The sequence below is a fragment of the Rhinolophus sinicus genome, linkage group LG02 (assembly GCF_036562045.2).
Source record: "Rhinolophus sinicus isolate RSC01 linkage group LG02, ASM3656204v1, whole genome shotgun sequence".
NCBI lineage: Eukaryota > Metazoa > Chordata > Mammalia > Chiroptera > Rhinolophidae > Rhinolophus > Rhinolophus sinicus.
The window spans coordinates 30,076,765-30,102,504 of NC_133752.1; the positions used below are offsets into that span (position 1 = coordinate 30,076,765).

General features: G+C 40.2%; 1 protein-coding gene across 8 annotated transcripts in view; it reads left to right on the forward strand.

Annotated features, from left to right (window-relative positions):
• LEF1 (lymphoid enhancer binding factor 1) overlaps positions 1–25,740 on the forward strand; it is a 111,926-nt gene that overhangs the window by 31,447 nt on the left and 54,739 nt on the right. The window contains exon 1 of one of the 8 annotated variants that reach the window (XM_074322645.1): positions 4,323–4,576. The exons of the other annotated variants lie outside the window; for them this stretch is intronic. Coding sequence (XP_074178746.1) covers positions 4,559–4,576 — 18 coding nt within the window. The 5' untranslated portion in view covers positions 4,323–4,558. Of the gene's footprint in view, positions 1–4,322; positions 4,577–25,740 lie in introns of those variants that run through there. 8 annotated transcript variants of the gene reach the window in all.

The window sequence follows — 25,740 nt, forward strand, 5'->3', positions numbered from 1 at the left end:
CATTTATACTTTTGAAAGAAAATACAAATCTTATTGGAGGGCACATGACCCTAAACGATATAATTTGACCCTTCAGGCACTCTGAGGATTTAGTATTATGCTGTTGAAACATGTAAATCGTGACTCTCCTCTGCAGTTAGGAGTCCTCAAAGGCAACCTTCCAGGCATTTGATCCTGTGTATTGCTGAGCTTCCCGGATTTGAGTGGAGTAGCCAAACCTGGAATGTAACTATGCGGCATAATCATCTAAAGTTGTTGTTGTTTTTTAAAAAAAGGAAAGTGAAGGAGATGTACATTACCTCATTGGAAATATTTGAAGTGGCAATTTAGCATACACATGTTTCTATAAAGATTAACCCTTTGATTTTAGAATATTTGGTTGAATAGCTAGTACAACTGAAGTATTGAAGGTTTAGGAGAATATATATATTAATAGTAGAGGGACAAAGCAGACCTGGTGGGAAGATACAGATTTTATAAAGTACTAGACCAACACCACATGGGCATTTTAAAAGTAAGAGTTCTTCGTAGGCAGTGTTGCTTGTGCATCTTAGAAAAAGATGAACTATACTTTATACTTTTCAAGTTTTTAATATGATAATCTTCTGGAAATTATTTTGCATTTAAGTTCAGTTTTTTCCTTCTTTTATCTACCATGTTTTGTCTTGTTTTTCTACCTGAATTTTAACCCCACATCATCACCTTTCTATGAGTGGTTATACTGCTTCCAGGTAAAATGAGACCGGTTTTTGTTCAGTTGGCCTGTTTGTCCAATAATTTTGTGACTGATTTTTGTTATGAATGGGTAAGGCAGAACTCAGCCTAAGGGATTTTAAAAGGATGTATTTAATCACACCTACTGTTTGATGTACATTTGGGCAAGGAGGTTGGGGTGTGTGTGTGTGTGTGTGTGTGTGTGTGTGTGTGTGTATGATGAAGTCAAAAAGGAGATTCCTTGGGGCCCTGGCCCACGGGGTGAGTGGGAGGAGGACAGAAGGAATTGCAGGCTCCAGTGGGGTTAGCCCCTGAAGGATTCAGAGTGGATAATTACCTACCCTGTAGGGCTTGAGGAGGGCTACATGTCTCTGCTTGCCTAAAAATCTCTCCCCTGCTGGCAGTCCATTGAAGTGTCACTCAGCCAGCCTCCTTGCTCCCAATTCCCACTGTTAGAGGTTCTCTACAGACAAAGCAGGGGCGTTGTTGCCTACAGCCCCCCTCCCCCCATTCAACTCCCTGTGAACAGAGACAGTAGGGGAGGGAAGGGGCCTTAGAAGTGGGCTGGCCTAACATTCTGGCTAGTAGACACAGTGCCGTACCTCTCCTCAGGTGAGGCCAACCCTCTGCATGAGGAACTCCCTCACCTGTCACTCTCCCACTATTCCCTGCCCCTGCTGGGAAGGGCACTTGCATTTTAGGGCCATCACTGAAAATAAATGGAATCGTGCTTCCATATGTATTTGAGACTGCTGTCATTGCTTTGCTCTCACCCCTTTTTACTCTTCTGGTCTCAACAAACATTCTTAGTTCTTACAGTTATCTGGTTTTACACTTTTCCTGTTCTGTAACCCTCCACGTTCCGTACTTTGTTTTGGTTCAATAAAGGCTTGAAGTTGGAACTATTGAGTGCATCAGATTGGGTCTGACCATTATAGCACAGGGCTGGTTGGTGGCATCCCTCATTCTGGGCATTAGTGGTCTGTTAATGTAGCCACAGGATTTAGAGTTTTAATCACCTCTTGACACCTGGGCTCAAAGTTAATTTTAGGCAACTAAAACTATTTTCTTCCAACACCTTGGTGTATGGACCTATCAACTTGTAAAGTTTCACATTAATCCATATCAAATCCCCTCTTCTCAATGTCACTTGGTCCTTTTTAGCCATTTTGGATCCAGTGATATGGTGTCTTTCATTTTTCCCATTTTCTTGTCCTATCAGAATTTGAAAGGCAGATATCTTCATCCTCTTTAAAGTCATTGATTAAAATGTGTGTAGAGGCAAGGCTAAGAACAGATTTACTGAGCCATTCATTGGTACCCTTTGGGTATATTGGAAGGAGCCTGCGTAGACTTTGGGCTCAGGTAATTTTGCCTTTGGCTTACTGTGTGACCTTGAGCAGTTAACTTCTCAAGGTGTTAATTTCCTCATCTATAAAATGATGACATCTCCTGCTTCACAGAGCAGTTGTAAGGATTGGGGATCACGTATGTAAATCAGCAAACAGTTCCTGGCACACAGTAGTGGTCAACAAGGATTCTCTTTTTTTCTGTTTTGGAATCACAGAGATAAAGTTTCATTTTTTTTTTTTCAGGACTTTATTGGGGAACAGTGTGTACTTCCAGGCCTTTTTTTCCAAGTCAAGTTGTCTTTTCAATCTTAGTTGTGGAGGGTGCCGTTCAGCTTCAAGTTGTTGTCCTTTCAGTCTTAGTTGTGGAGGGCGCAGCTCAGCTCCAGGTCCAGTTGCCATTTTCTAGTTGCAGGGGGCGCAGCCCACCATCCCTTGCGGGAGTCGAGGAATTGAACTGGCAACCTTGTGGTTGAGAGCCCACTGGCCCATGTGGGAATCGAAGCGGCAGCCTTCGGAGTTAGGAACATGGAGCTCTAACCGCCTGAGCCACCGGGCCGGCCCTAAAGTTTCATTCTTCATCCATGTCTTCAATTAGTAAAATCACTGTCTAGCCCATCAGCCTCACAAGTCTCTTTCTAGGGTTGAGTGCCACCTTTTTTGGACTGCTCCTCCTGTGCTCTCACGTTGCTTTTGAACTTTAAATAATGAAATAAGGCTGCTTTGGATGAGTAGTTGACCTTTTTCCTAGTCCTCTTTCATTACACTGGATTACTTTATCAGTTGATAATTTAGAAGAATGGTGACATATAGGAGGAGGCGTAGTGGGCATTGGGGAGGGGTCTGATGCTGTCTTCAGAGAGCTGACGGACGGCTAGTGTGGAAGAGGAAATAGGCTTTGTGGAGTCACAGAGGACAAAATCATACACGTCCACAGACTTTTAATCATAAATTTGGAATTGAAAAATATCTGAAAATTGAGGGGGATCTTTTGGTAAATTTGGTGGCAAAATCTGACCCTAATTAATGTGAAGTTATTGATAATCTTTATTCTACTAAGCATAAATATTCACATCTCACTGAAAATGAGTTCGATTATAGAATACCATCTTGAACCTGACTGAGGGCAATACAGTATGTGCCAAAATAATACTTTTTTTAAAATCTGAAAAATTAGGTTATAAAACATACTTGTATATGGTCCCAAGAGTGTCAGGTAAGAAATTGTGGGCTAGTACCAATGGGTAAGCAGAAGTCTTGGAAAGACAAACACCAGCCTAGTTTAAGGAAGACATTCTCACATACTTCAGAGTAAAGTGGGATTATTTTCCAACGTGATGGCATCTCAAACACTGAGATCATGCTGTGCAACCATCTCTTAAGGATGCTATCAAAGTGGTTTATTGAGGAGACTGGACCTCTAGAGCCTCTTCCGACCCTGCATTTATTAATTTAAAAGATAGAGCTTGTTTAGTCCTAGGTGGATGAGCTTCAACAGAACTTTGGGAGAATGAGCCCATAGCCCGAGCCTGTGCTGAGAAGTAGAACGTAAACTAAACATGGGGTGTCATACCAACAAGTGCAGGCACCTCATGACAGAAGAGCCTGTAGTTGCTCTCCACTGATTACTTATGTCTCAAGGTCACATAGAATGCTATAGTCATTGTAAAGTTTAAATTCTAAATAAAGGTTGTGTGATAAACTTCTGCTTCATGGGTTGATCTTAACCCCCAGCTTCTCAGAGTGTGGACCCTGGATCAGCAGCATCAGCATCACCTGGGAACTTAGAAATTCAGATTTCTACTCCCCTGCCAGGTCTACCAAGAACTCTGTGGGTGAGGTCCAGAAACCTGTGTTTTATTAAGCTCTCCAGGCGATTCTGCTGCATGGTAATTCAGTGACCATTATTGAGTACTTTTCATAAGAAAGCACCAGGGGGTGAGGCTTGCCTCCTAGCCCTCAAAGCATAGTTAAGAGATAGGCCCAGGTTGCTCTATGCCAAGATGCTATTTCTAAAAAGCTGTAAATGAAACTCAAAATGCAGAAGGAGAATTAGAGAGAAGTAAAGGGATTTTAACTGGGACCTGGAGGAAGGCTCATTGGGAAGAATGTCGTGAGGGGGGACCCTGCTTGCTCCCCCATTTGTCATGAGAGGCGACCTGCAGGGTCTCTGCTTCCGCTCCCCACATAAGAAAGCAGGATGTGGCTAGGCCAAAAAGGAACACCCACGGAGCCATAGGTAGGGGAGTCATACCACTATAATCTTACTGGAGGCTGGAGCCACACGACCTGCAACCTGCTGTCCGCTTTTCTGCCTGCCCACCGACCGACTCCCCAACCAACACAGCCGCGGCAGTTATATCAGTGGCTAATGGCTAACTGGTTACAGCTGATGGCCAACTAGCCACAGCTGACAGCCATCTACTACCTGAGTCAGCACCTTTCCACGTGAAGCAGAGAGCCTGGAAACTGCTCTCTGGGACTCTATCTCCACAATGTGCTTTAAGACATGGGTAAGACTTTGGGGGTACAGAATGGGATAGCATTCCTGAGTCAGGGGAAAGGACATCCCCACTGGGGACTCAGTCGTCTCTAGAGTATTAGTGGGATATAGCATTAACAAGGGAGAACTAAGATAATACTACCAGCCAGACTATCAGAGTACATATTTCACATACTTTGAATATGGAATCAGTTCTTTTTTGGATCCAAGTGCCTTACCTTATGTATCCTTGTTAAATTTCACCTTTCTTGAGTAGGCCTATCAGTCTAATCCTGTAATGTTTTGCGTTCTTGAATCTGTCACCCCATTAGATCCTCATATAAGTCATCAATGAAAACTTGGAACTTGCATTTGAAATTTCCCTCTTCTTTGACCTAAATCCAAACATAGTTTCAGTGCACTTGCTAAACTAGGAAGAAATAGTCCTGATTCTGTGCGTGGTTTGTAAAAACAGCCTTATTGTTCTGTCATCATAACCCTATTCAACATACCCTCAATTTTTTACTGGGTACTTTTTACATTTTAAGGTTTGTGTTATAAGATAGGTTTCATACTGTATGATAAGCTGCACAAGAGCAGAGTTTTGTCTGATTTTCAGCCTGTTAGAAATTTTAAATTTTAATTTATGTTCTGACCGGGCTTATGCCTCTCAGAAGCATAATTGTGACTAGTAGCATATATTAGCTTGCACCCAGCACACCCTAAACAAAGGCTCATGGATGGGCTTGGTCTTCAATAACCTCCTCTTTAGACCACTTAGGCAGTTTATAAATTTGACTTTGATGCTGTTGGTTGAGAGTTCAGTGTTTCCAAATGACTTCCTTTCCACCAAAATTATGTCTAGTGATATATAGAAGTGTATTTTTGTAATGGCCTCTTGCACAAGTGTGTAGGCGTTGCCTAGGTACTTTTGAATGGTTTAAATGAGAAAAAACTATGTCTACATAGTACCACCGCCACCATGTAATAGTTTAATATTGTTTAAGATTAAAAAATATGTGTACCTTACCAGTTTTCTTTCTTTGTTGGTTAAAGGCAATCCTAAATTCCAGGAAGTAATTTCGGGAGGGAAAGGAAGGGAACATGTTCTTTTCGCTTCGTAGCAAATTAACTGCAAAGCCTTTTGATGAACTGTAAACGGTTAATAATATAATCAGAGGCTGCTAACAGCATCATAGGACTGTCAAGTAACGTAAGGGAGCATTCTTGTGCCTTTAAGAATCTCGTCAACATCATGCAGGTATGTAGTTATCTGCCAAGCTCTTAATCTCTTCATTTGAAGAGAATCATATAAGCGGTCTTAATAATCAGTTCTGGTCACCTATGTTATATACAGGCTGTCCTTCCTCTTTTTTTAACCTAAATTCCAGCTGTTGCTCTGAAAGTCCTTGTATAAAGGGAGACATTTGAAAGGCTATTTTAACTCATCTTAAACTTAAGGGAAGTGTATGAAGCACTGTTTTCCTGTACATGATCATTGGGATTGACGATGTTATGGAAGAAAAGAAATGAAAAATGCCATCACCGTTGAATACTTTGGTGATTATACACTCAGTAAATAGCATTGCTACCCATAACATGGCTTAAAAGGACCATGTTTCTTTCCTAAATTGATACCATTTATTATTTGGTGATTCAGACAGGCTAAGAAAATTGTTCAAAGAATACACAGTATGATTCCTGGTGTTGTACCCTAGTAAGTACTCTCCCAATATTGATACCACATTTTTGTGCCTAGGATTTGCAACTAGCTTTTAGTAACATAAGATAAATTTAGTATGTATCTAACTTTATTAAACAATTAGAATGCCAAGATATGACCTAAATTAATTGGGAATGTTTTATTGTTGAATAGACTTATGGAGAATAAGAACAGCCATCGACAGTTTTGTTGTTTGGTTTTTAAGTAATAGACCACCCAGAGCAGGGTTTTTGTCCTGTATCTGGAATTTTCTCAGAATCCAGAAAAGTGTTGTTTTACTTGGATTGTTCTCTCCCCTTTTGCTTTTCCATTATGCATGAAGGACCATGTTTTTGAGAACAAAGCATTCAAAATTCATGCAATCCATACATGGTTTGAACTTCTAACTATCCCTTACCAAAAAAATTATGACTCTGAGGCTTAGAAAAACTATGATTCAGAGATATTTTTTCCTCCTAAAATTATAATTTTCTTTGGAATTCTAGTGCTCTTAGAATGCTAGAAGCAAAGAGAGCATTCTAATTGACCACTGGTTCTTGGGAATGGAAAGTATTTGTAGTTTTCTATCTCTTTCTGGTGAGTTGGTTGACTAAACAATTTGGAACTGACCAGAGTTCCATATAATTAGAAAGACTTTGAAGTGGCCAGAATCATACAAAGGTGTGTAAGGAAACTTGGTTTTCTCTATTCCTTTCTTCTTCCCTTAGGAGCAGCAGGTTTGGTAATGTCAGGAATTAGAGAAAGAACAGAAGCAGAAGAAATGTCCTGATTCAGCCTTGAAGGGGGATGGGGAAGAGGGGGGTGGTGAAGGTGGTGACCAGTGAACATTTTCTGGGATTTCACCCGGCCCTATTTTCCAAAGTGAAGATATTGCCTATGATTTAATCGTTTGTGAAATGCTCATTGATTTTATCTGTGATAATATTTATTTGATTCCTACAAATAACATTTATGATAGGCATTTTTATGGGTTCTTTTCCTCTTTTTAACTTTTAGTCTGTATTAAAGCAACAACAGAGGAAATAAAATGAGTTAATTTATACACAGCCTTTCCACCCTAATAATTAACTTTTCATTATTCGTCATCTTTTCTAGTCCTTGCTCACATATGGATGCATTTTTAACATTTTTGTAATCCTATCTGTTTAGATATTTATATCCTTTCCATAAGTATGGGTGCTATCTTAACTATATATTTATTTTCTATTAAAATGAACATATTTCACAATTTAGAAAAGTACTGCTTTAGAGTCAGCTGTAAAACAAGTAATATCTTTTCAAAGGGCAAAAAAAACTTCAGTTCTTTGCTTTCAGTCATCAATTTATCCTTTAAAAAAATCCTCACTTTTTTTTCCTTGAAAATTTTAACCCCACCTTGCTTTTAATGACAACTAAATCATTTTGCTTATATTGTAAACATTGACATTTAGGAGCTCGTGTTCCTCAGTTTTGTTCATCTTTTTGTTGTCTTTCTTGAACCCCCTAACTTGTCTTTGGAGGGCAAGACTGAAAGTTCTTGCGAAGGCCCTGGCTGCTGGACTCTGCCTTCCTTAGCGAAAGTTCCTTTGTGGGAACTCCACAACAGGTGAATACGCTCACTTTTACAATAGGCTTGGCATGTGAATTTATTTTTGAGTGCTCTGCTCTCTGAGAAGGGTACATAGTTCATTTGCTATTCTTTCCCAGCAATCATATATTATGAGAACATACTCTGAATGTGTCACCTTAGCAAACCTCCAATGGCTGCAGAGTTAAAAAGAAATAAGGCTTGTGAGATTGAAATGAAGATTCAGGGTCATGTGGAAAGTCCCAGAAAAAGAGATACAAGGACAGTTACCCTGTCTTAGACCTAGTTCTCTTTGCCTGTCCCAAAACACTTGAAACTTTAAATTCCTGTTTCCCACAATCCAGCCTTTACCATTGTATTAGTTCTACTCTCTACATCCATAAGTTCTCTCTTAACTTTCATTTTCCCACTATTTATATTCCTAAAATCTCTGGTTCCTGACAGTGTCAAGAGTGCTCAAATACATTTTCTGCTTAAGTAAATGAGATGTAGCTACAGTACATGCTTGGCTCCAGGAAGTATATGATGTGCTGTAAGAATAGCACAGACGTTCCGGAGATGACCTGTGGACTCATTGAGGTAGTTTGATGGGTGATTTTCAAATACATTGAGAGAAAGTGAGAGATCACAAAATTTATGACAACGTGATAGTAATTAATTGTAAATAATAGTGATTGTAAATAATTAATTTCTTATCATCAGTGAAACCCTGGGCTTTCTTCTTTCTAACCTCCACACCCTTCAGCCTCACCTTCGAGGTTCACGTGAGATTCAGCCTCGGTGATTTATACAGCAGTCACCAAGTGCTCAACATTTCCTCAGGTATACAACTTTATAAATGAAATAAGCAATTTTTAGATCTCTTTCATTCCTGTAATAGTCTCCCCAATTTAGAGGGCTCTGAAATAGCATAAGGATTCCTCCTGAGGGATAATCCAAGAATTGACGTGCCAGATGAGAAGGGCCAAGTGTGCTGTTCCAGCCTCTGGCTGGGCCTTTGCCTGTGCTGTTCTTTCTGCCAAATGCTCCCCTTACTGAGCAAACTTCTGCTCAGCCACTGACCCAGCTCACATGTCAGCTCTCCTGAAAAGCCCTTCTTGAGCCCTAGTTGGCCTTAATTACTCCTATAGTATTGTATTCATGCCTCACTTAGAGCATTTTTCACATTGTACTGAGAGTTATTCATTTATATCGCATCCTCTTCATTAGATTTAGCACAGATTCTCCAGGACAGGGACCACTTTTATATCAGTAGCCCCTAAAATAGAGCTACATAGACACAAATTAACAAATAATGGAGTAAATGAGCAGTACTTCCACTTTTTTTTTGGATAAAAATATTAGATGAGTATATTGAGAAATTATTAAATTATAGTCATGATTATTCCAATTGTGATTTATCCTGTGATCCTTTTACCCACCTTTCCTTTTTTCCTGTTATACCTGTGTACATACCAAAGGCACAGGAAGGTCAAATTCAAACTAATCAGTTTAAGTCCTGGTAAGGGACTTAGATGAAAAATTTTGATTGGAGAAGTTGACATGATTGATTAAAATAACTTCTGAACACTTACTAAAAATATCCATGATATCTGTTTTTCATTATTGTCAAAAGTCTACAATTGGCTTCATATATTCCTGTGTATATAAAGCTTTTTGCAATTTAAGAAACTTATAATTGGAGCTTTAAGTCCTTAGTGGAAAATCAGAGTTTCGGAACATAATCAAAACCATTGGACTCTGTATTAGGACCATTTCCTGAAACAAACAATAACAAAAATCCACCCCAATCTACTAAAGTGGTCTCATGTCCATCTAAGAACTTAAAACATTCAAAATTGGTAGGTTATTGGGTAGTTTTGTGAGTTTGGGTGATAAAAACATGACGAGTGCTCATCGAGTACTGTTACTATGATTAGCAACTTTTTGAACTTAGAGTTCTGCATAATATATTTAGAATTACCTCATACATGAATCATAATGCATTTAATCATCTTTGTGGATTATATTAAATTGAAGTCCCAGGCAAGCCATGGCCTCTGTTCTCTGGTGGTAAGAGTGCTCACTGCTACACTTAAACCATCATTCGGGGTCAGTTGTTTCCAAAATTTGGCTATTAAACTATTTTGCAAACTCGTATGCTTAACAAAAAGAGATTCTAAGGTGGTAACATGCAGCAAACAAATGATATTTCTGGAAGATCCCAAAGCGGCAAAATCCCACTAATACCATATCAATTATCGATAATATGTACATACTTGCAGAACTTTCATAAATTTTTCACTCGTTTATTAAGTAAATTCTAAAACACAAAACATTTCACCTGTAGCAGTGGGAAATTTAAAAATGATAATGTATGGAGTGGAGGGATATATTTAACAGAGCTGGAGTCCTACCACTGTAAATAATATTGATATGATAAGGGCTGAATTATATTGAATTGATAAGTACAGTGCATCCTAGTAAGCTCAGTGCATTAGTCCAAAGAAAAATAACTGCAGTGTTTTAGCCTTTCAGTAGAGAATTCATTTCAGATTTAACAAGTGAAAAATAATATTTCCCATAGCTTGGTACCATTAATGCTACATTAAAGTATATAGGAAAAATCTGGTAATACCTAAAAAGAAATGTTGTTAGAAAACCTAAGTGTTAATCCTAGGTCCAAGTTGGACACTAGACAGTTTGCTTGCAGATAAAAGAATGTGGAAATCCAAGAAAGCTCTGACATCCTAAAGTGTTTTCGTAACTTATTTGATATCCAAAGCCAACCAAAATTGATGTGAAATTTTTTATGGCCTTTATCTACCCCAGTTAGTGTGACTGTTGTTGAGTTTTGCTGAAGAAATGTTCGTGTATCTGATCAAGGGGTGCTGCCCCAGACTCTGCTGGGAGGGTTACGTATTATACAACCTGTATAACTTTTCATACGTAATGAAAATCCTGAAAAACATTTGGCCCCATGTGTTTTATATAACATGTAAGTTGTGGACCAGAATCTCGTTGCCTCATGTAAATTAGAGTAACAATACCATACTATTTTGTTAAGAGAAAAATTTTTGATGTCAGACAGATCTGGGTACGAATTTCTTTTGCCTCTTACTATGAGACCAGGGACAGGTATTACTCTGAAAGGATAATTCTTAGTTCATAGGATTACTTGTTTTGAAAGTTTCTAAAACACAGTGTTTGATAGGTGATAGGCAAAATACTCCATAAATTGTAGCTTTGAGTATTAATTTTAGATTTAAAACTTACATTAGGCATTTAACAATTGATGTGGTCTTCTGATTCTGGCATCATGGTAGATGATATACTCTAACCAACCCTTCTGCTGAAATAAGCTAAACTTATGGAGATATATTTTATTTACACAAACACTCACATATTTGTATACACAAATAAGTGCACATTCATAATATATACACACAAACATTCACACACATATCCAATCTTTAAAATTTTTCTTTTCAAAATATACATTTTGAATGCATCCATGAGCTGACTAGAAAGTACCGGATACTTAGAGGCCAGTCATAAAAGTGGGAACCCAGTGATGTATATGGCCCATGGAGCTGGCTTTTGTCAAACATAGTGAATCAAGTTTTAGTTTACATCTTATCTTGCAGGATGAATGGGACCAAGAATAGACTCTAGTAGGGGAAAGACCCCAACCCCAGCAGAAAGCTGGATCTCAATGACTGTATCTTCAGTTTAAAGGTGAACTAGAAATAAACCCACCTTCCCAGGGAAATGCAAGGAAAATATCGTGTCTCAAATATTGTCACTGACTAGGAGAGGAAAAACACTCTCCTGAGCATTGTAACCACAGCTTACTTTCACTCAAGTTTGCAACCCCACTTCACATTATGCAGGTAGACGGAAAGACCTAAAACTGAGACTTTTCTTTAAAGGAGTCCCACTTTGGTAATGCTTCCCAGCGCATGGCAAAAGCAAAGACGGATCCCCTTTGGAAGTACTTTCCTTCAATATAGACCTCAAAGAATTTCGTAGATAAATTTACAGAAAGTGGGCACTCATAATAAAGCAGAAGAAAATTACACACACACACACAAGGAAACATGGCCCCATGAGCCATCGCCAACAGACTCCGTGGATTCAGACACCTGTTGTCAGTGTTGTCATGTGTATTACCCAGTACTGTATGTGGCTCTGGAGCACTTAACTGCTGCAACTGAGAAGCTGGATTTTTAACTTAATCTAAATTTAAGTAGCCACATAGCTAGTGACTGCTGTACTGGGCAGTACAGTTTTAGAAAATAGAATTACTACACACTAAGTTTAATATGTTTAAGACATGGAAAAGGGAATTGAAAAATATGAGTAAACATTAAGAGCCTAATAAAGATGACCCAGTTTTGAAAAAGAAACAGAATTTCTAGAAAAATTAATAGAATAAAGTTATAAACTAAAAGCTTGAAGAGCAGATTGGATTCAGCTAAAGGGGAGATAAATGAAATGGAAGAAAGAGCTTAGGAAACTTCCATGAATACATATGGAGAGACCAAAATAAAGGAAAGTTATAAAAGTTAAGGTATAAGAAAGATACTGCATGAAAAGACCAACTCAGAATAAGCTGCTGGAACTATGACAATAGCAGACGAAAGGAAGGTATCATTTTAAATTGTTATGCTTATAATAATACAGCTTCAAAATCTATAAGGGAAAAATTGACAGAATCACAGGAAATATAAACAAATCTACCCTCTTGTAAGGGATTTCACCATTTTAGTAATTTATAAATCATCAGATCCTTCTCCTCTCCCCCCAAAATAACTAAGCTATAAAATATTTGAACAATACAAATTACAACCTTGATCAAATGGATTATGTGGATTACTGCATGCAGCACCTCCAGGATGTAAAATACTGGGCCAGGAATCAAGTGTTAGCAAAGTTCAACGAATTAGTTATCATACAGGTTAGGTCTAATAGATTGGTTCTCAAAGTGTAATTTCAGAACCCCTGGGTCCCTAAGACATTTTTAGGAGGGTCCATGAGATCAAAACTGTTTTCATGATAATATTAGTCATTTTTTGACCATTTTCACTGTGTGGACATTTGTGTTAGTGGCATGAAAGCCATGGTGAGTAAAATTCATGGCAACAGCACAGGTCAAGGTGGTGGCACTAACTGTACTAATAGTCACTATATTCTTTACTCCCATGCACTGGGTTGAAAACAATGCTGGTTACTTGATGAAGTTACTTATAACTTCATTACCTGATTTAAGTTACTAATTTTATTGAACTTAGGCCCTTGAGTACATATCTTTTTTTCTGGTGACAAAATGAGAAGTACATGTGAAATACTTTTGCTGTGTAGTGAAGTGCCATGGCTGCCTCAAAGAAAACACCTGTGTGACATTCTCTAAATGATCAGTACTTGTTACAAAATCATACATAGGTGAAAAATTATCCAGTGTACTATCAAAGGAGAATATTCATAATTATCTAAAAAGTCTATTGAAATAATAATTTGCCCACTACATATCTGTGTGAGGCCAAATTTTCTACATATACTTCAACCAGAACAACATATCACCACAGATTTTATGCAGAAGCAGATATGAGCATGCCTGTTTTAGGTTAAGCTAGATGTTAAAAGGATTTTCAAAAATGTAAAGACAGTGCCACTTATTTCCCACAAAATATTATGTTCATATGTAATTAATTTACTATTGTTTTTATAAATTAATAAGTACCTTTAAATACTGTTTTAATTTCTAATACAGTAAATATTGGTAGATACAATCCATATAAATAAAAGCTCTTAATTTTTAAGAGTAAAGGGATCCTGAAACCAAAAAGTTTGAGAAACACTAGTTTAGTAATTCAAACTTTTCGGCTCTTTCATAAGAAAAACTTGAGGCTGCCAAATACACAAATACATACACGGTTTTTTTTGTAATGAAGGCTATTAGTGATGAACCACACCACCCAACATAATCCCAAATAGGCCCCATTGGCAAAGACCTTAAGATCTTTTATCGAGCATTTGAACTATTTTTTTTGTGTTACAGTGGGATTTTTTTTTTAAGTGTGGGTAATTCTCCCTGTCATTTTGTACTTGACTGTAATATTCTTAAATGACATTGAGCACCATAAATCTGAACTCTATCATATATTTAAAGGAGACTCAGAAATTTCCTGAGTGAAAATTGATAAGAATCGGTCATTATCCTTAGCTTTTACTTAATTGAAACAAAACAAAGCTTCAATGTGTGCATTCAAAGGAGATCAAGAATAGACTATTCTAAATGAAAGGAAAAAAGAAAATTTCCCCATTTAACAGAAAACAAAGACAAATGATTTAGAAACCCAGAGACTTGCTTTTCCCCTCGTTATGTGATTTTTCGGTAACATGGTGTTTGAGCTTTCATCCTGAATGTGGGAGTTGGCCTTCACCTCTACAGGCAGAGCTGTGCTTACAACCTTTCATCTTGGCCTGTAGACCTCAAAATTCCACAAGCACAATTAAGAGAGATGGGAGCAAGAAAGAGAAAATTCATCTTACCATGTATCTGTACAGTATTCCAGAAAGTGAAAAAAAAAAGAAGAAACCATTAAGACTGGGAAGCCCTGCATAATTTGGATCTATAGTCTACATAGCTGACCTACCGAGAAGGCAGAGAAACTGAATAAAATCCTCCTTTTTAAATTTTATTTTTATGTTTCTTTGGCGTAAGTTACTTGAATGTATTTGATTACAAACCACATGATGTGAAGTCCTGCTCCCTCACAATAATGCGCAGCTGTTATACACACACACACACACACACACACACACACACACACACACACACATACACACACACACACACACAAAATCTGTATTTGAAAAAAATAGACAGTTTTTGCTTCAATCAAAAAGAAGCTCAAGAACAGGTTAGACTGTCAGTGGATGTCTGTTATTCTGTCTCATTAAAGAAAATGAGTCAAGATTGACCTAATTAACTCACACAGTGAATTCAGCACATTTACCCCCTAAATCAGACAACAGTGGCCATCTCCTGCCACAGCTGTTTATTTAAATTGCTCACATGAGTCATTCTGAAAAGAGACTGCCTTTAAGAAAATACGTAAACAAACTATTTGAAAAAGTTGTCTTCTACCTGATAATCATCCAAGGGAAGCACTGTAATTATGTGCTTGGGACTTGAGAGAGTCCCCAGGCCTTTCCAAACCTGAAGTGGCCTCACAGAGAGATTTAGAAGAAATGCGTTTTCATTTGTCATTCATTGGAGGCACCGTGTTTTTATCCAGTCCGTCACCTTCCTGCTAGTTCAACTACAATATAGCATTGCAGTTGCCAGTTCACATTTAGCCTAAACTTAACACTCAAGCAATTATCAAAACCATTATTATAAGATATGTGGATGGTGACTACCAGCAAGGTGATCCGTTGAGTATTTTTATGTCACTTTAGCACATGCAGAAATGTAGATTTGTAACAACATTACGAGAGAGATGAAAGCATGAGTTCTTTGCCACCTTCTAAATTAGAAGTACTCATAAGCTCATCTTTTAAAAACCAATGTAATGGAAATAAAAATAATTATTTACTCTTACAATATGCTTGGAAGGAGCCTAGTTCCCTGTCAGACAGGTCTGGATTTGATTCCTGCTTCTCCTGCTTACTAGTTGTGGGATATTAGGCAACTCATTTAGTCTTTCTCAAGCTCATGCTAAAATGGGGATAATTATAGCAGTCTCACAGGGTTGTCACTGGGATCAAACATTTGTTTAGCACAGTACTTGGTGCACAGCAAATGCTCCAACTGGTAGTAATAGTAATTGTGACTGTTATCGTTGCTAATATTAAGTTGTATTTCACAAGTACTAATTAAGGCCTGTTATCTTCCTGAGCCGTGGTTCTCTTATCTCTAAACCCGGGACTAGGTAGGTGAGCGCTCCAATTCTCCCAGCTGGACATTCTGAGTGTGATCAGGAGATTGGCGTGCTGCCCATGGAGGGTCCTTCGCGCCCTGCTCCCCGCCCCCTTCTTCCTTCCCTCCCTGGCAGCAGCCCTGGCCAGTTAGCGCCTGGCAGGAGGTTGCTAGATCAAAGCCCTGGGAAAGGTCAGGCATTCCTGGAGCTGTGAAGCTCAGCTGGCTGCAAGAGCTGCCCTTCCCTAAATGAGAAGAAGTGCCAGCCCCTAAATGGAGGAACCTTTCTAGAAGCCACTTTCTGAGCACTGGGGCTCTGAAGAGCTGGGAGAAACTCAAGGGGGAATACCTGTTTGGGGGGGTCACCATCATAAGCTTTCATTTATGCTTTTGTTTTCTTTTGGGAAATGTAAAAGGTGAGAATAGGACGGTGGAGGTCAAGGGTTGTCATAAAGATCCTAACGAGTGATAAAGTAAATTACAGTGTAGTCAACCAGTGCAACCATTAAAAATGGTGTCATCAAACATAGTCCACACGGGAAAAGATTCACAATGCATTGATTAAAAAACTAGAAGACAAAACATCTCAGATTTAAAAAAAGTAAATGCATATGTGTAAAACTATAATAGAGAAAAAATTGGAAAGGCAGTTCTCTATTAAATTTTTCTTCTCAGAGGCAGTATCAGGTAATTTTTAACTTTTATTTGTATTTTCTAAATGTTTTACATGAGTTAAGAATTCTAATAGGGAAAAACAAAGCTGATTTTTTTTTTTTTTTTTAAAGAAAGAAACCAAATTGTCTTTCAAACGAAAAGCTTCACCTCTTCAGAGAAAAGAGGATGTGTGAATGTGAATTGTGTGCAGTGGTGCCTTGAATGACTGCACCCTGTCTTCACATGGTGACACCCTCAGAGGCTTGTGGGCTTGAAGTTATGGAATGTAGCCAGTTCCTTTATTTGTGAGACTTACGCCCAGCACTGTTCTCAGCACTCCACAGATCCATTAACTTCATAAAGTGGATCCTGTCATCCTTACTTTGTGGGAAACTGAGGCACGGGGAGAGATGAATGTAGTCAGTGAGAGGGAAAGCTGAGACTCAAACCCAGACTCCACGCTTCAAACCCACACGGTCCAGCCCGCCCTGAGCTCAGACTCTGCTAGCACTCCTGGCAAGCTGTTTGCAAGGTGGAGTTTATATGTGCGGCCATGGCCAGGTGAATTGGGGTGCTGTGGACACATTCATTCATGAGTGGATGCAAAGCGCTCCTAGGACCCCTTTCTCTTGTTGATTCTCTGTCCTATTAGCTGAGTCCAGCCCATCTCCCTCTGCCCTCTTTACCGGGTCCCAGTCCTAATCCCAACAACCGTCTTGGTTATCAGATTCTACTAATTTTACCTGAGAGTCAAAATCGTACCTGGGTGTGAGCGTAGCAACGAGCCTGTAGTGTCATTTGAAATTGAAACCACCATGTCTTTTCCTCCTGTCATAGTCAGTGGCTTGACTTCTCCCTGCAAAAACAACTTTTCCATACCTGCTTCTCAGTATAGGGAGGAAAGCAAGGCAACGAGGAAAGGGCACCCCTGGCCTGGGGTCTTCAAACTGGAGCTGTCACTAAGCCGTTTGTGCATGTGTCAGACCTCTGAACTTCTCTGGGCCTCAGTTCCCCCACTGGGAAAAAGCAGGGACAGAGTTAAATGAATCTCAGGGTCTCTCACTGCTCTGATTCTTTGGAAAGCTTCAGTGCAGTCTTTCAACATTTGCCATTACAGATTGTTTTATCTAGTATATTTCATAGGCAGAGACAAGTGAGAGTATTACCAAGTATTTGTACGACAGCTACTATAACTCTTCTTTTGTCTTTTTAACCTCTTCCAGTCTGATAAGTTCCTCAGCTGTGTCCTATTGTTTTGATAACAGTTACCTGTACTGTGGCATCAGTTACTAATTCACTTTCGATGGACAACTCCGAGTTGCCAGTTCTTGCGTTTCTAGAAAGACCGTCTCTTCAAAGCAAACTGGTTTAAAACAATGTTTAAATAGACAGTGTCTCAACATTATAAAGCGGAGGAATGATACGTGTTCACCATAGCCACTGAAAGAGGAGGTAGCTTCCCAATATTAAACCAAATTATATCTGACTGACTTCTCTTCATCAGGTCTTTGGACTGTGTCTACTCACTCTGTTCTTTCCCTCAGGTTGACACGTATGTTAAGCTGTGCCTTTTGGTCTGATCTATTTGGACAGCTCATTTTCAGTATATAAAGTCAGGTATTTGCATATACCAGTTATACCGGTGTATGCATATGTGTATATATGTTTCCATATAAAGGGAAGGGGACGTTTAGTTGATGCTTATAATCTAAAATGGATAACAAATAAGTTGCTTTAAATTTAGCCTCTTGGACTTAGGCTGTCCATGACAAGCCACAGTTCAAATGCCTTTCTTCCCAGGCAGGCAGCTCTGGCCCTCACCATGCTCCGGACTGCTGCCTGCGGCGATGCCATCCTGGGCACCGGAGGGGCAGTGGCCTCCCCAGTTTCTGTTAACAGAGGAAGTGACAGTTCTATTCGGACGTGGACAGTAGTTCTCTCTCAGACATTGCAGATCTGCTTCAGTTTGATGTAATTGGCTAGTGGCAGGTTATATGTCCCATGTGACGGGTGCCTGTGACAGTGGTCCTAACTTCCCTCTTTAAACTCTTTTCCAGTGTGCAAGGTGTTTTCTTCGCCCTTTCGCCACTGTTCATTCGTAGTCATTGTTCTCTCAATAAGCACGAAATCCCGTATCTTCAGTTCGTGGAGCTTGTCTGCGCATAAGCACCAAAGTTGTCTTCCTAGAGAACGCTTGTTTTGTCGCCCTTTGGGCTGGTTACCCAGCCTGCATAGCTTTTCACCTTTGTGCTTTTGCCATTGTCCTCATCCTGACCTTTCCCCTTAAAAACAGGACCCTTGGGGGAGAAGTGGCGATGAAAGCCTTCTTTCCGCAATAAGCACTTTCTGGAAGGACCCCATTGATATTTCTTACCATCACTACCATATCGGCAACAGTGGTGGTGGTAATGATGGGACCGCCTGTATTGCTGTTTGCGTTCAAAATGCCTTTTCCTCTGTCATTTAGGCAAGCTTGGTACTCCTCCCTGGCTTGGTCTCAGACATTCCTTTAACTCTGACAATATTGTTCAGGTTAGTTTGCGTGGCAAACAGGTTAACTATAAAGGAGAGAGAAAAATGTCTGAAGGACAATTGTTATGTTTCTTGTTTTGCTGGAATGCTAAATACTCTGGGCTATTAAAGAGTCACAAAGTTTGAATGCTTGTAACTACTGAGCTGAATAGGCTGAATTTCTACAATGAGAAAGTGGATTTTTTTAATAACTTTTAATAAAACAGGTAAAAAAAAAAATTTGAGTCATTGAAACTTCCTGAAGTTTCCCTAACATTCTTGCCTTTTAAAACCAAAAAAGAAATGCAGATTTCTTTAAACTTATTTTTGCCTTTCTTTTATCCTTTGTCTTCACATAGTGGTTTGCAATGAGTTTAGTGTCCAGAGCTAAATCTTTTACAGCTGAAAGTAGAACAGAACAACTTTCAACTTGCGTCTGTCTTGTCTTTTATGCAGAATGATTATTCTAAGCAGTGGTGACAGTGGGTGGCTACATGGTAGGAATAGCTGTTACTGCTTCACATTCCTTGCCCCCACTTCTCTCTCAACACACAGACCTGCAACTTATTCATGGCCCCCACCTCCCAGCACGGGTATTACTGTTTTTGCATTTGCCTTCCCTCCCATTTTGGAGTGCCAGGGAAATCCTGCTGAATTCTTTGAATAGCAGATTTGTAGGTGTCTTCTGTTTTGATATTTTGACAGCACTGTGTGCAGACTTGGGTTTAAAGTGCTTGTGATCTGTGGCAAAAACAGGATGTTTTAGGTGAACCTGACTGTACAGGCGGTAGGCTTGTGACAGGGTGGGTGCTCCCTGCTTTGGTCCCCATTTCCCCCTCCACGCCCACAACAATTCGATTTCTTGGTGTGCAGATTAGTTTCAGGACTTACCAAGGGACAGTCGTTCAGTAGGTGCTCCCCTCTCCCTTTAACACAGCTCTGCGGGACCCCCTCCCCAAACCCAAATGGCTCCCTGCACCCCCTCGCCCCCAACTCGTTCACAGCCACACCCAGCCCCAGCCCTGTGGACCTCCTCCACCTGTCTCCTTTCTGCCTTCATCAAAATGTCTCTGTCCCATGTGTTTTCTTCCTGATTTCCAAATTGAAAATTCTGTTTGTGGATTTACTGGCTGATGCAGTTCTTCCTCGTTGGTAAACTGTGTGACATTAAACAAAGAGAATGGTTTCCATTGGTATCATTAATTAAGCACACGGTATATTTTTCACTTCAGGGACAGCTCACCTTCGGGGCGCATTCTCCGGTTTACAGCGGGGAGACTGGTGGCAGCACCAGGCTTTCATTCCTGGGCTCCTGCCTCTCCTAGTGTTTTTATTCCAAATGGGCCCTTTCTGACAGTGCTCTTTTGACTTTGCCCAGTGGTGCACTTTATGGGTCTGTGGGGGGCGTCTTAGGGACAGTTAACTTTACTTTGTGGCGTTAGATTCTGGCTTGATTCTGCCTTTTCTGACAGGGCTGCTTCTGTAAAACGGTTTAGGTTTAAAGTGAGGAACACAAACTAGCGGTGCTTATGCTAAGCCATTTGTACCTGGTACAACTGACTTTTGGTCACTGTGCAGCAGATGTTGATTTATTTTTACTTTGTATCCATTTAACAAACATATTATCATTATTATGAGCCAGGAAATCATCCAAAAACTTAATAGTAGCTCACTTAATTCTTAACAAACCCATGAACTAGGTACTGGTATCATGACCCTTATTTTTAAATGAGGCACAGAAAGAACCAGTAACTTGCCCAAGGTCGTACAGTGAGTGGCAGAGTTGAGATTCAGACTTTAGCCGTCAGGCTCCAGACGCCATCCCCTGCCCCCACCCCATGGCTGGGTGCCTGCATGTGGGTGGTGGTGCCAACACAGTCCTGGGTACCATTTCAAGAGACACGTTTTCTTTACCTATGAGAAAGCAGGATCAGAATTCTCTATACAGGGGAGAGGGGCACCGTGAAACACGGACTCTCAGGCCTAGGAGCTCCCTGTACTGGCGTTGGTACTTCTTGGGCCTCTTCTACTGGCAGCCACTATCTCAGGCTCTCATGTGACCACAAAAAACCATCAGAAGTGCACAGGATGGAGTTCTAGAGATAGCAGTTTCCAAAGCTCCAGCTGCCATACGATGTGTACCAGTTCCTGAAATTGTCAACGTGGCCTAGGTTAGCTGGCACGGATCCAGCACTCCAGCACCATTGAACCCCTGTCAGGTCATTGCCACTGTTTCTTGTTGTCTCCAAACAACCCATCTGTTTGCCTCCTCTGACCACTAGCTGCTGACTCCCGAGGGGGCGGTTAGGGCAGGGCTTGATTTCATGGGTGAGAAGCTGTGCCAGTAAGTCCACCTTACGCATCTTGTCTCCCTCTACCTCATCCTTCCTTCACTGCCCCTCTTACTAAATAAGGTGGTGGGGCTAGGAATTTATATGGTAGCTGCGAAAGGGAAAGAACCTCTTTTTGTAGCCACCTCTTGTTTTTCTCTTCTGTCCTCCCTCAAGCAGGAATGTGAGGACTCTGCAGCGGGGTCTCTGCAGTGCGTCCTGGTTGCTGTAAGGTGGCTTAGCCAACAGTGCAGTTCATTGGCTGGGTCTCCAGGGACGCTCGGCAGGTGGTGCTTTCAAAGTTAGCTACAGGCCAATGAGCTGGGACTCCAGGTAAGAGTACGGCTTTGGTGACGTCATCAAAGCTTTAGGTACATTCAGAAGAAAGAACAGTGGGAATGGAAGAAAGGTAGAGAGTCAAGTCTGCATGGGTGCATCTCACTGATGGGTGTTCTTCAGTTAGAATAGAACTGCACAGAAGTTCTATTCATCATCATTATGAATAATCTTTTCTTCTTACTTTTTTGTTGTATGTGTTCTTTGGTGTATCCTATGGAAACATTGGGTGGAGGGGTGTAAGGTGTTGATTAGCCTTATATTCTGCTTAGGAAATTATTTGCCCAATAGCTAGGAAATACAGCATGTAGAAAGAAGAGCCATCTTTCTCCCAATTTTAATAATTTCTCCGTCTGGACAGATTTCAGAGACCTTATAGTTGTAAAAACCATCCACGGTTTGACATAATAGGAAAGATTGCCATGTCGTTATTATTGAGCAGCTACTAAAGGCTGTTAATTCTATATATTTTTTCCTTAATCGTTACCAGCACACTGCATGGTAGATGTTAACATTTCCATTTTGCAGTGGAAGAAACAGAGGTTAAGTAACTAGACAATGATTAGAGAGGTGGCAGAGTCGAGATCTGAACCCAGATCTGTCAGTCTTGCCCGCCCCGGGAGGCCTGCAGGGCTGCCTGTGCTCAGGGAGGGCATTAGCTGGGTCGATGTCCTGAGAGAAGTGGAGAGAGGAGCGTTCTTAGGACGGTGAAGAAATGAAGAACGTTGATATGTCTTTCTCTTCACTGGAAAATAACCTCTTGTGTGTGTGTTGTTGTTTTTTTTGTTCTGTTTTTTATTAAATATCAGTAGCACAAGTTCAGTCTCAAAGACATTTATAATCATCGTATTGGCAACCTTCTAGGCAACAAATGGTTGTATCACAGGGACAGATTGAAGCTATTGTAGAGATCGGAAATGCCCATACAGTATGATGCTTGTGAGAAATTCTGACTTCAGAGAAATGAGAATAAAATAATGAAGGATGTTAATTTTAGAAAGTGAAAACATGCCCTATAAGGAAATGATTATAATACTTAGTGACCCCTGTAGCTATACTCAAAATAGCAGACAGAAAAATTTTGACAATTAAGCATTGTTTGAAGGATGCTAATTTTCTACCTGGAAACCTGTTTAGCCAACTTTGCCACCTGCCTTTCTCCCCATCTCCCTTCCCCACCGGAGACTCCTAACCCTTGCAGCATACAAACAATTGAAAGGAACAGCAGCTGTAACACAAATTCTCATTATTTTCCCTTTCACACCCCTCCCCCACTAGACTTTAAAAGTGATAATTGCTTGAAATTCTGGGAGAAAGTAATTTGTATTGGTAAAGCTCTTCAAACAAATCCGTGGTATGTAATGGTGACTTCTTTTTAATTATGGGGCTCGGCATCTGCCCCTCACCCCCACTCCAAGAGCTTGGGATTTGATGGTGGAAAATCACTCGTCTGAATTTTTAAAAATCTGTGTGTGTGTAGCAGGAGGCCATAGTTTAGAACCTGGGACTGTCTTTGTATTCAGGACCCTGAATGTTTTGGCTTCTGTTTTCTAGATTAAGATTTACATCAGACAGGAGTAGTAATAGGGAATGTGTATTGGCCACTCGTCTAAGCACCTCACATACGTTTATTTTTAACACTGACATAGTACTTACCATATGCCAGGCACCGTTCTAAGTGGTTTGCAAATATTGATACATGTACACTGCATACAGTTTACCAAGGGTACTCAAGTTCTTGTTCCCATTTTCCAGATGAGGAAATGGGGGCCCATGGAAGTGGAGTGACTTGCTAAAGTCACCCAGCTGGTAAGCAGTGCTATTCAGACCCAGGCAACCCAGGCGTCTGGCCCCAGACTTCATGCCTAATCACTTCACTATACTGAAGCCACTTGTCTCCTCTTCGTTTGCAGAAGCGTTTCACAGCCTCCAGCAAGTGAACAGCATTTAACTTTCGTCTGTTAATCATTGAAACAAATTGAGTGTGGAGGAAGTGCTCAGGCGAAAACACTGAGGAAGAATAGTTGATGGCCTTACAGGGAACGGATTTCTCTTCTTTCCTCCCATTTAATTAGTTCGTCCACACAGGTGCTAACTCATATATGCCTAAAGATAGCATGCCCCCAGCAGATAGGTAGCTTCTAGCATATGTAACAAATGATCCTTTGTCTGCCGAGCTCCTTTGTTATCACAACTGCATCCCTAGGTAGACATGTATGTTTTTACATATCAAAGTTTGCCTGCTAATCTGGGGACACAGGAAGGACCTCCTGAATTTGATACTTGGTCTGGATCCAATCCTGTATTCCTGGTTGCAGATAGAGAATGAAAAACACACATAAGTCAACTCTAATTATTAGTAGGATCTTCCCTCCAGATCCTTTTAATGTAATTAAGAGGGTTAATAAGAGTAGGAGTGCGAGGGAGGAGAGAAACTAGCAGCTCAACAGGAAGGGCTTGTTTGTTTGTTTTCTGTTTATATTTAAACCTGCTATTTAACTGTTAATCCTAACCTGGTGTGAGTCTACCTTATGAATAAGGAAATTGAGAAGACAGTGATTTGTGTGGGTTTCATGGGTGATCCTGTTTGCCTTGGGGAAAGATCTGGTGAGTTGAAGTGGGTCACCTTTGCAGCCACTTACGGTTCTCTTGATCATGTGGCTTGCTTTTCTTTTGGTGGAAGTTTCCCCAGTTCCAAGGCCATAAGGCATCTCCCATGTTTTAATATGATTTACTGTACACATTCAGAAGGAAAGTACCGATTTTCATGAGTGCCATTGCTTTGTTTTGGTTAGGAAAAAACGAGTCCAGTAAAACATCCGTGCTGCACCTCTTGCTTAGCCCAGTCGGGCTGCAGGGAGAAAGGGTGAGTCAAACCCAAAGAAGCAGAAAGTAAGGTGCTATCGCAAACTGATCGCAGATAAGATGACAATAAACTGAGACCTTTTCATTACCAGCACCATGTTATGGCTTGTTACGAAACTATCATCTCTTGCAAAGCACCTGAAGGTTGATGTGGAAAATCTGAGCCATTTAGAGAGGAAACCTCAAAGCGAAGCACACTGTTATGAAGACACATGTCAAGGTCAAGGTCCCTTGCAGCTATACACTTTCCAGAATGAGTGAATAGTTAGTTGGTCAGGTCTCATCAATACTTCCATTTCTCTTGAATTCAAGTGAAGATGAGTTTTCTTTGTCTTAACCGGTCCCTGCCCAGGCAGCCTGTCCCTTTGGAGCCAGCATAGCACTGTGGCTGTCTGGCTCTGAATCGTCCGAGTTCTGCTTTCTGAGGATGTCCTGGCTCCTCTTAGAAGACCTTCATGTGGTAATTGTCCCTATGAGTTAGGTTTTCTGTATCTTGTTGTCTCTGTTATCAATAACAGGGGAAATGGCAGTGAAAGGCAGCAGAGTGGGGGAAGAGGAGGAATGAAAGTGTACTATTGGATTCCATGATGGTCAGAAGACGTAACACCCAATTTGTTTTCCTTTGATGGACCTAAAATGGTGTGTGTGTGTGTGTGTGTGTGTGTGTACGTGTACGTGTACATAATCAGTTATTTGACAGAAACATGGGGGGAAATTTTGCGAAAAGCCTAAAAGTTTACAGCTGAGGCTGAGCTCAGTGGCTATCCAAAATAAAATTCATAGTATGTGATTTGTTTTATACAAGAAAGCTTAAGTAGTACTAAAATTTCCCTTTTCTGTATAAAATAAAACTCTTTTTCTTTGCTTATGAGGCTAATGCATAATTTTCTTGGTAGAAAGTTTAGAACATACAGATAGCACAAGAGACAAAAATGGCCTGTAGTCTCACAAGTTAACATTGTGGTTAACATTTCAGTGCATATATTTCTGGTCTGTTTTCTGTTTGTACACATTACGTGAAATTTCATTTTTCCCAGAACCAAAGCTGATAAATCAGTGTGGTCTTTTTTTTTTTAAAAAAAAACAAAACCTTTTTCCTCTCTGTGCCCATAAACTCCATCAGGTTTGACGCAGAGGTCCCTGACCTCAGCCCTTCTTCCTGGCGCCAGTCTATACATTCATGCAGAATAAAAAACCTGGGGGGGCGTTGCATAACCAGAGGTAGAGAGAGTGGACTGTTTAAAGGCCCAATCAGATTTTTCATTAATACCAACGGGCTTTTTTATCTTAAGAGGCATGTGAG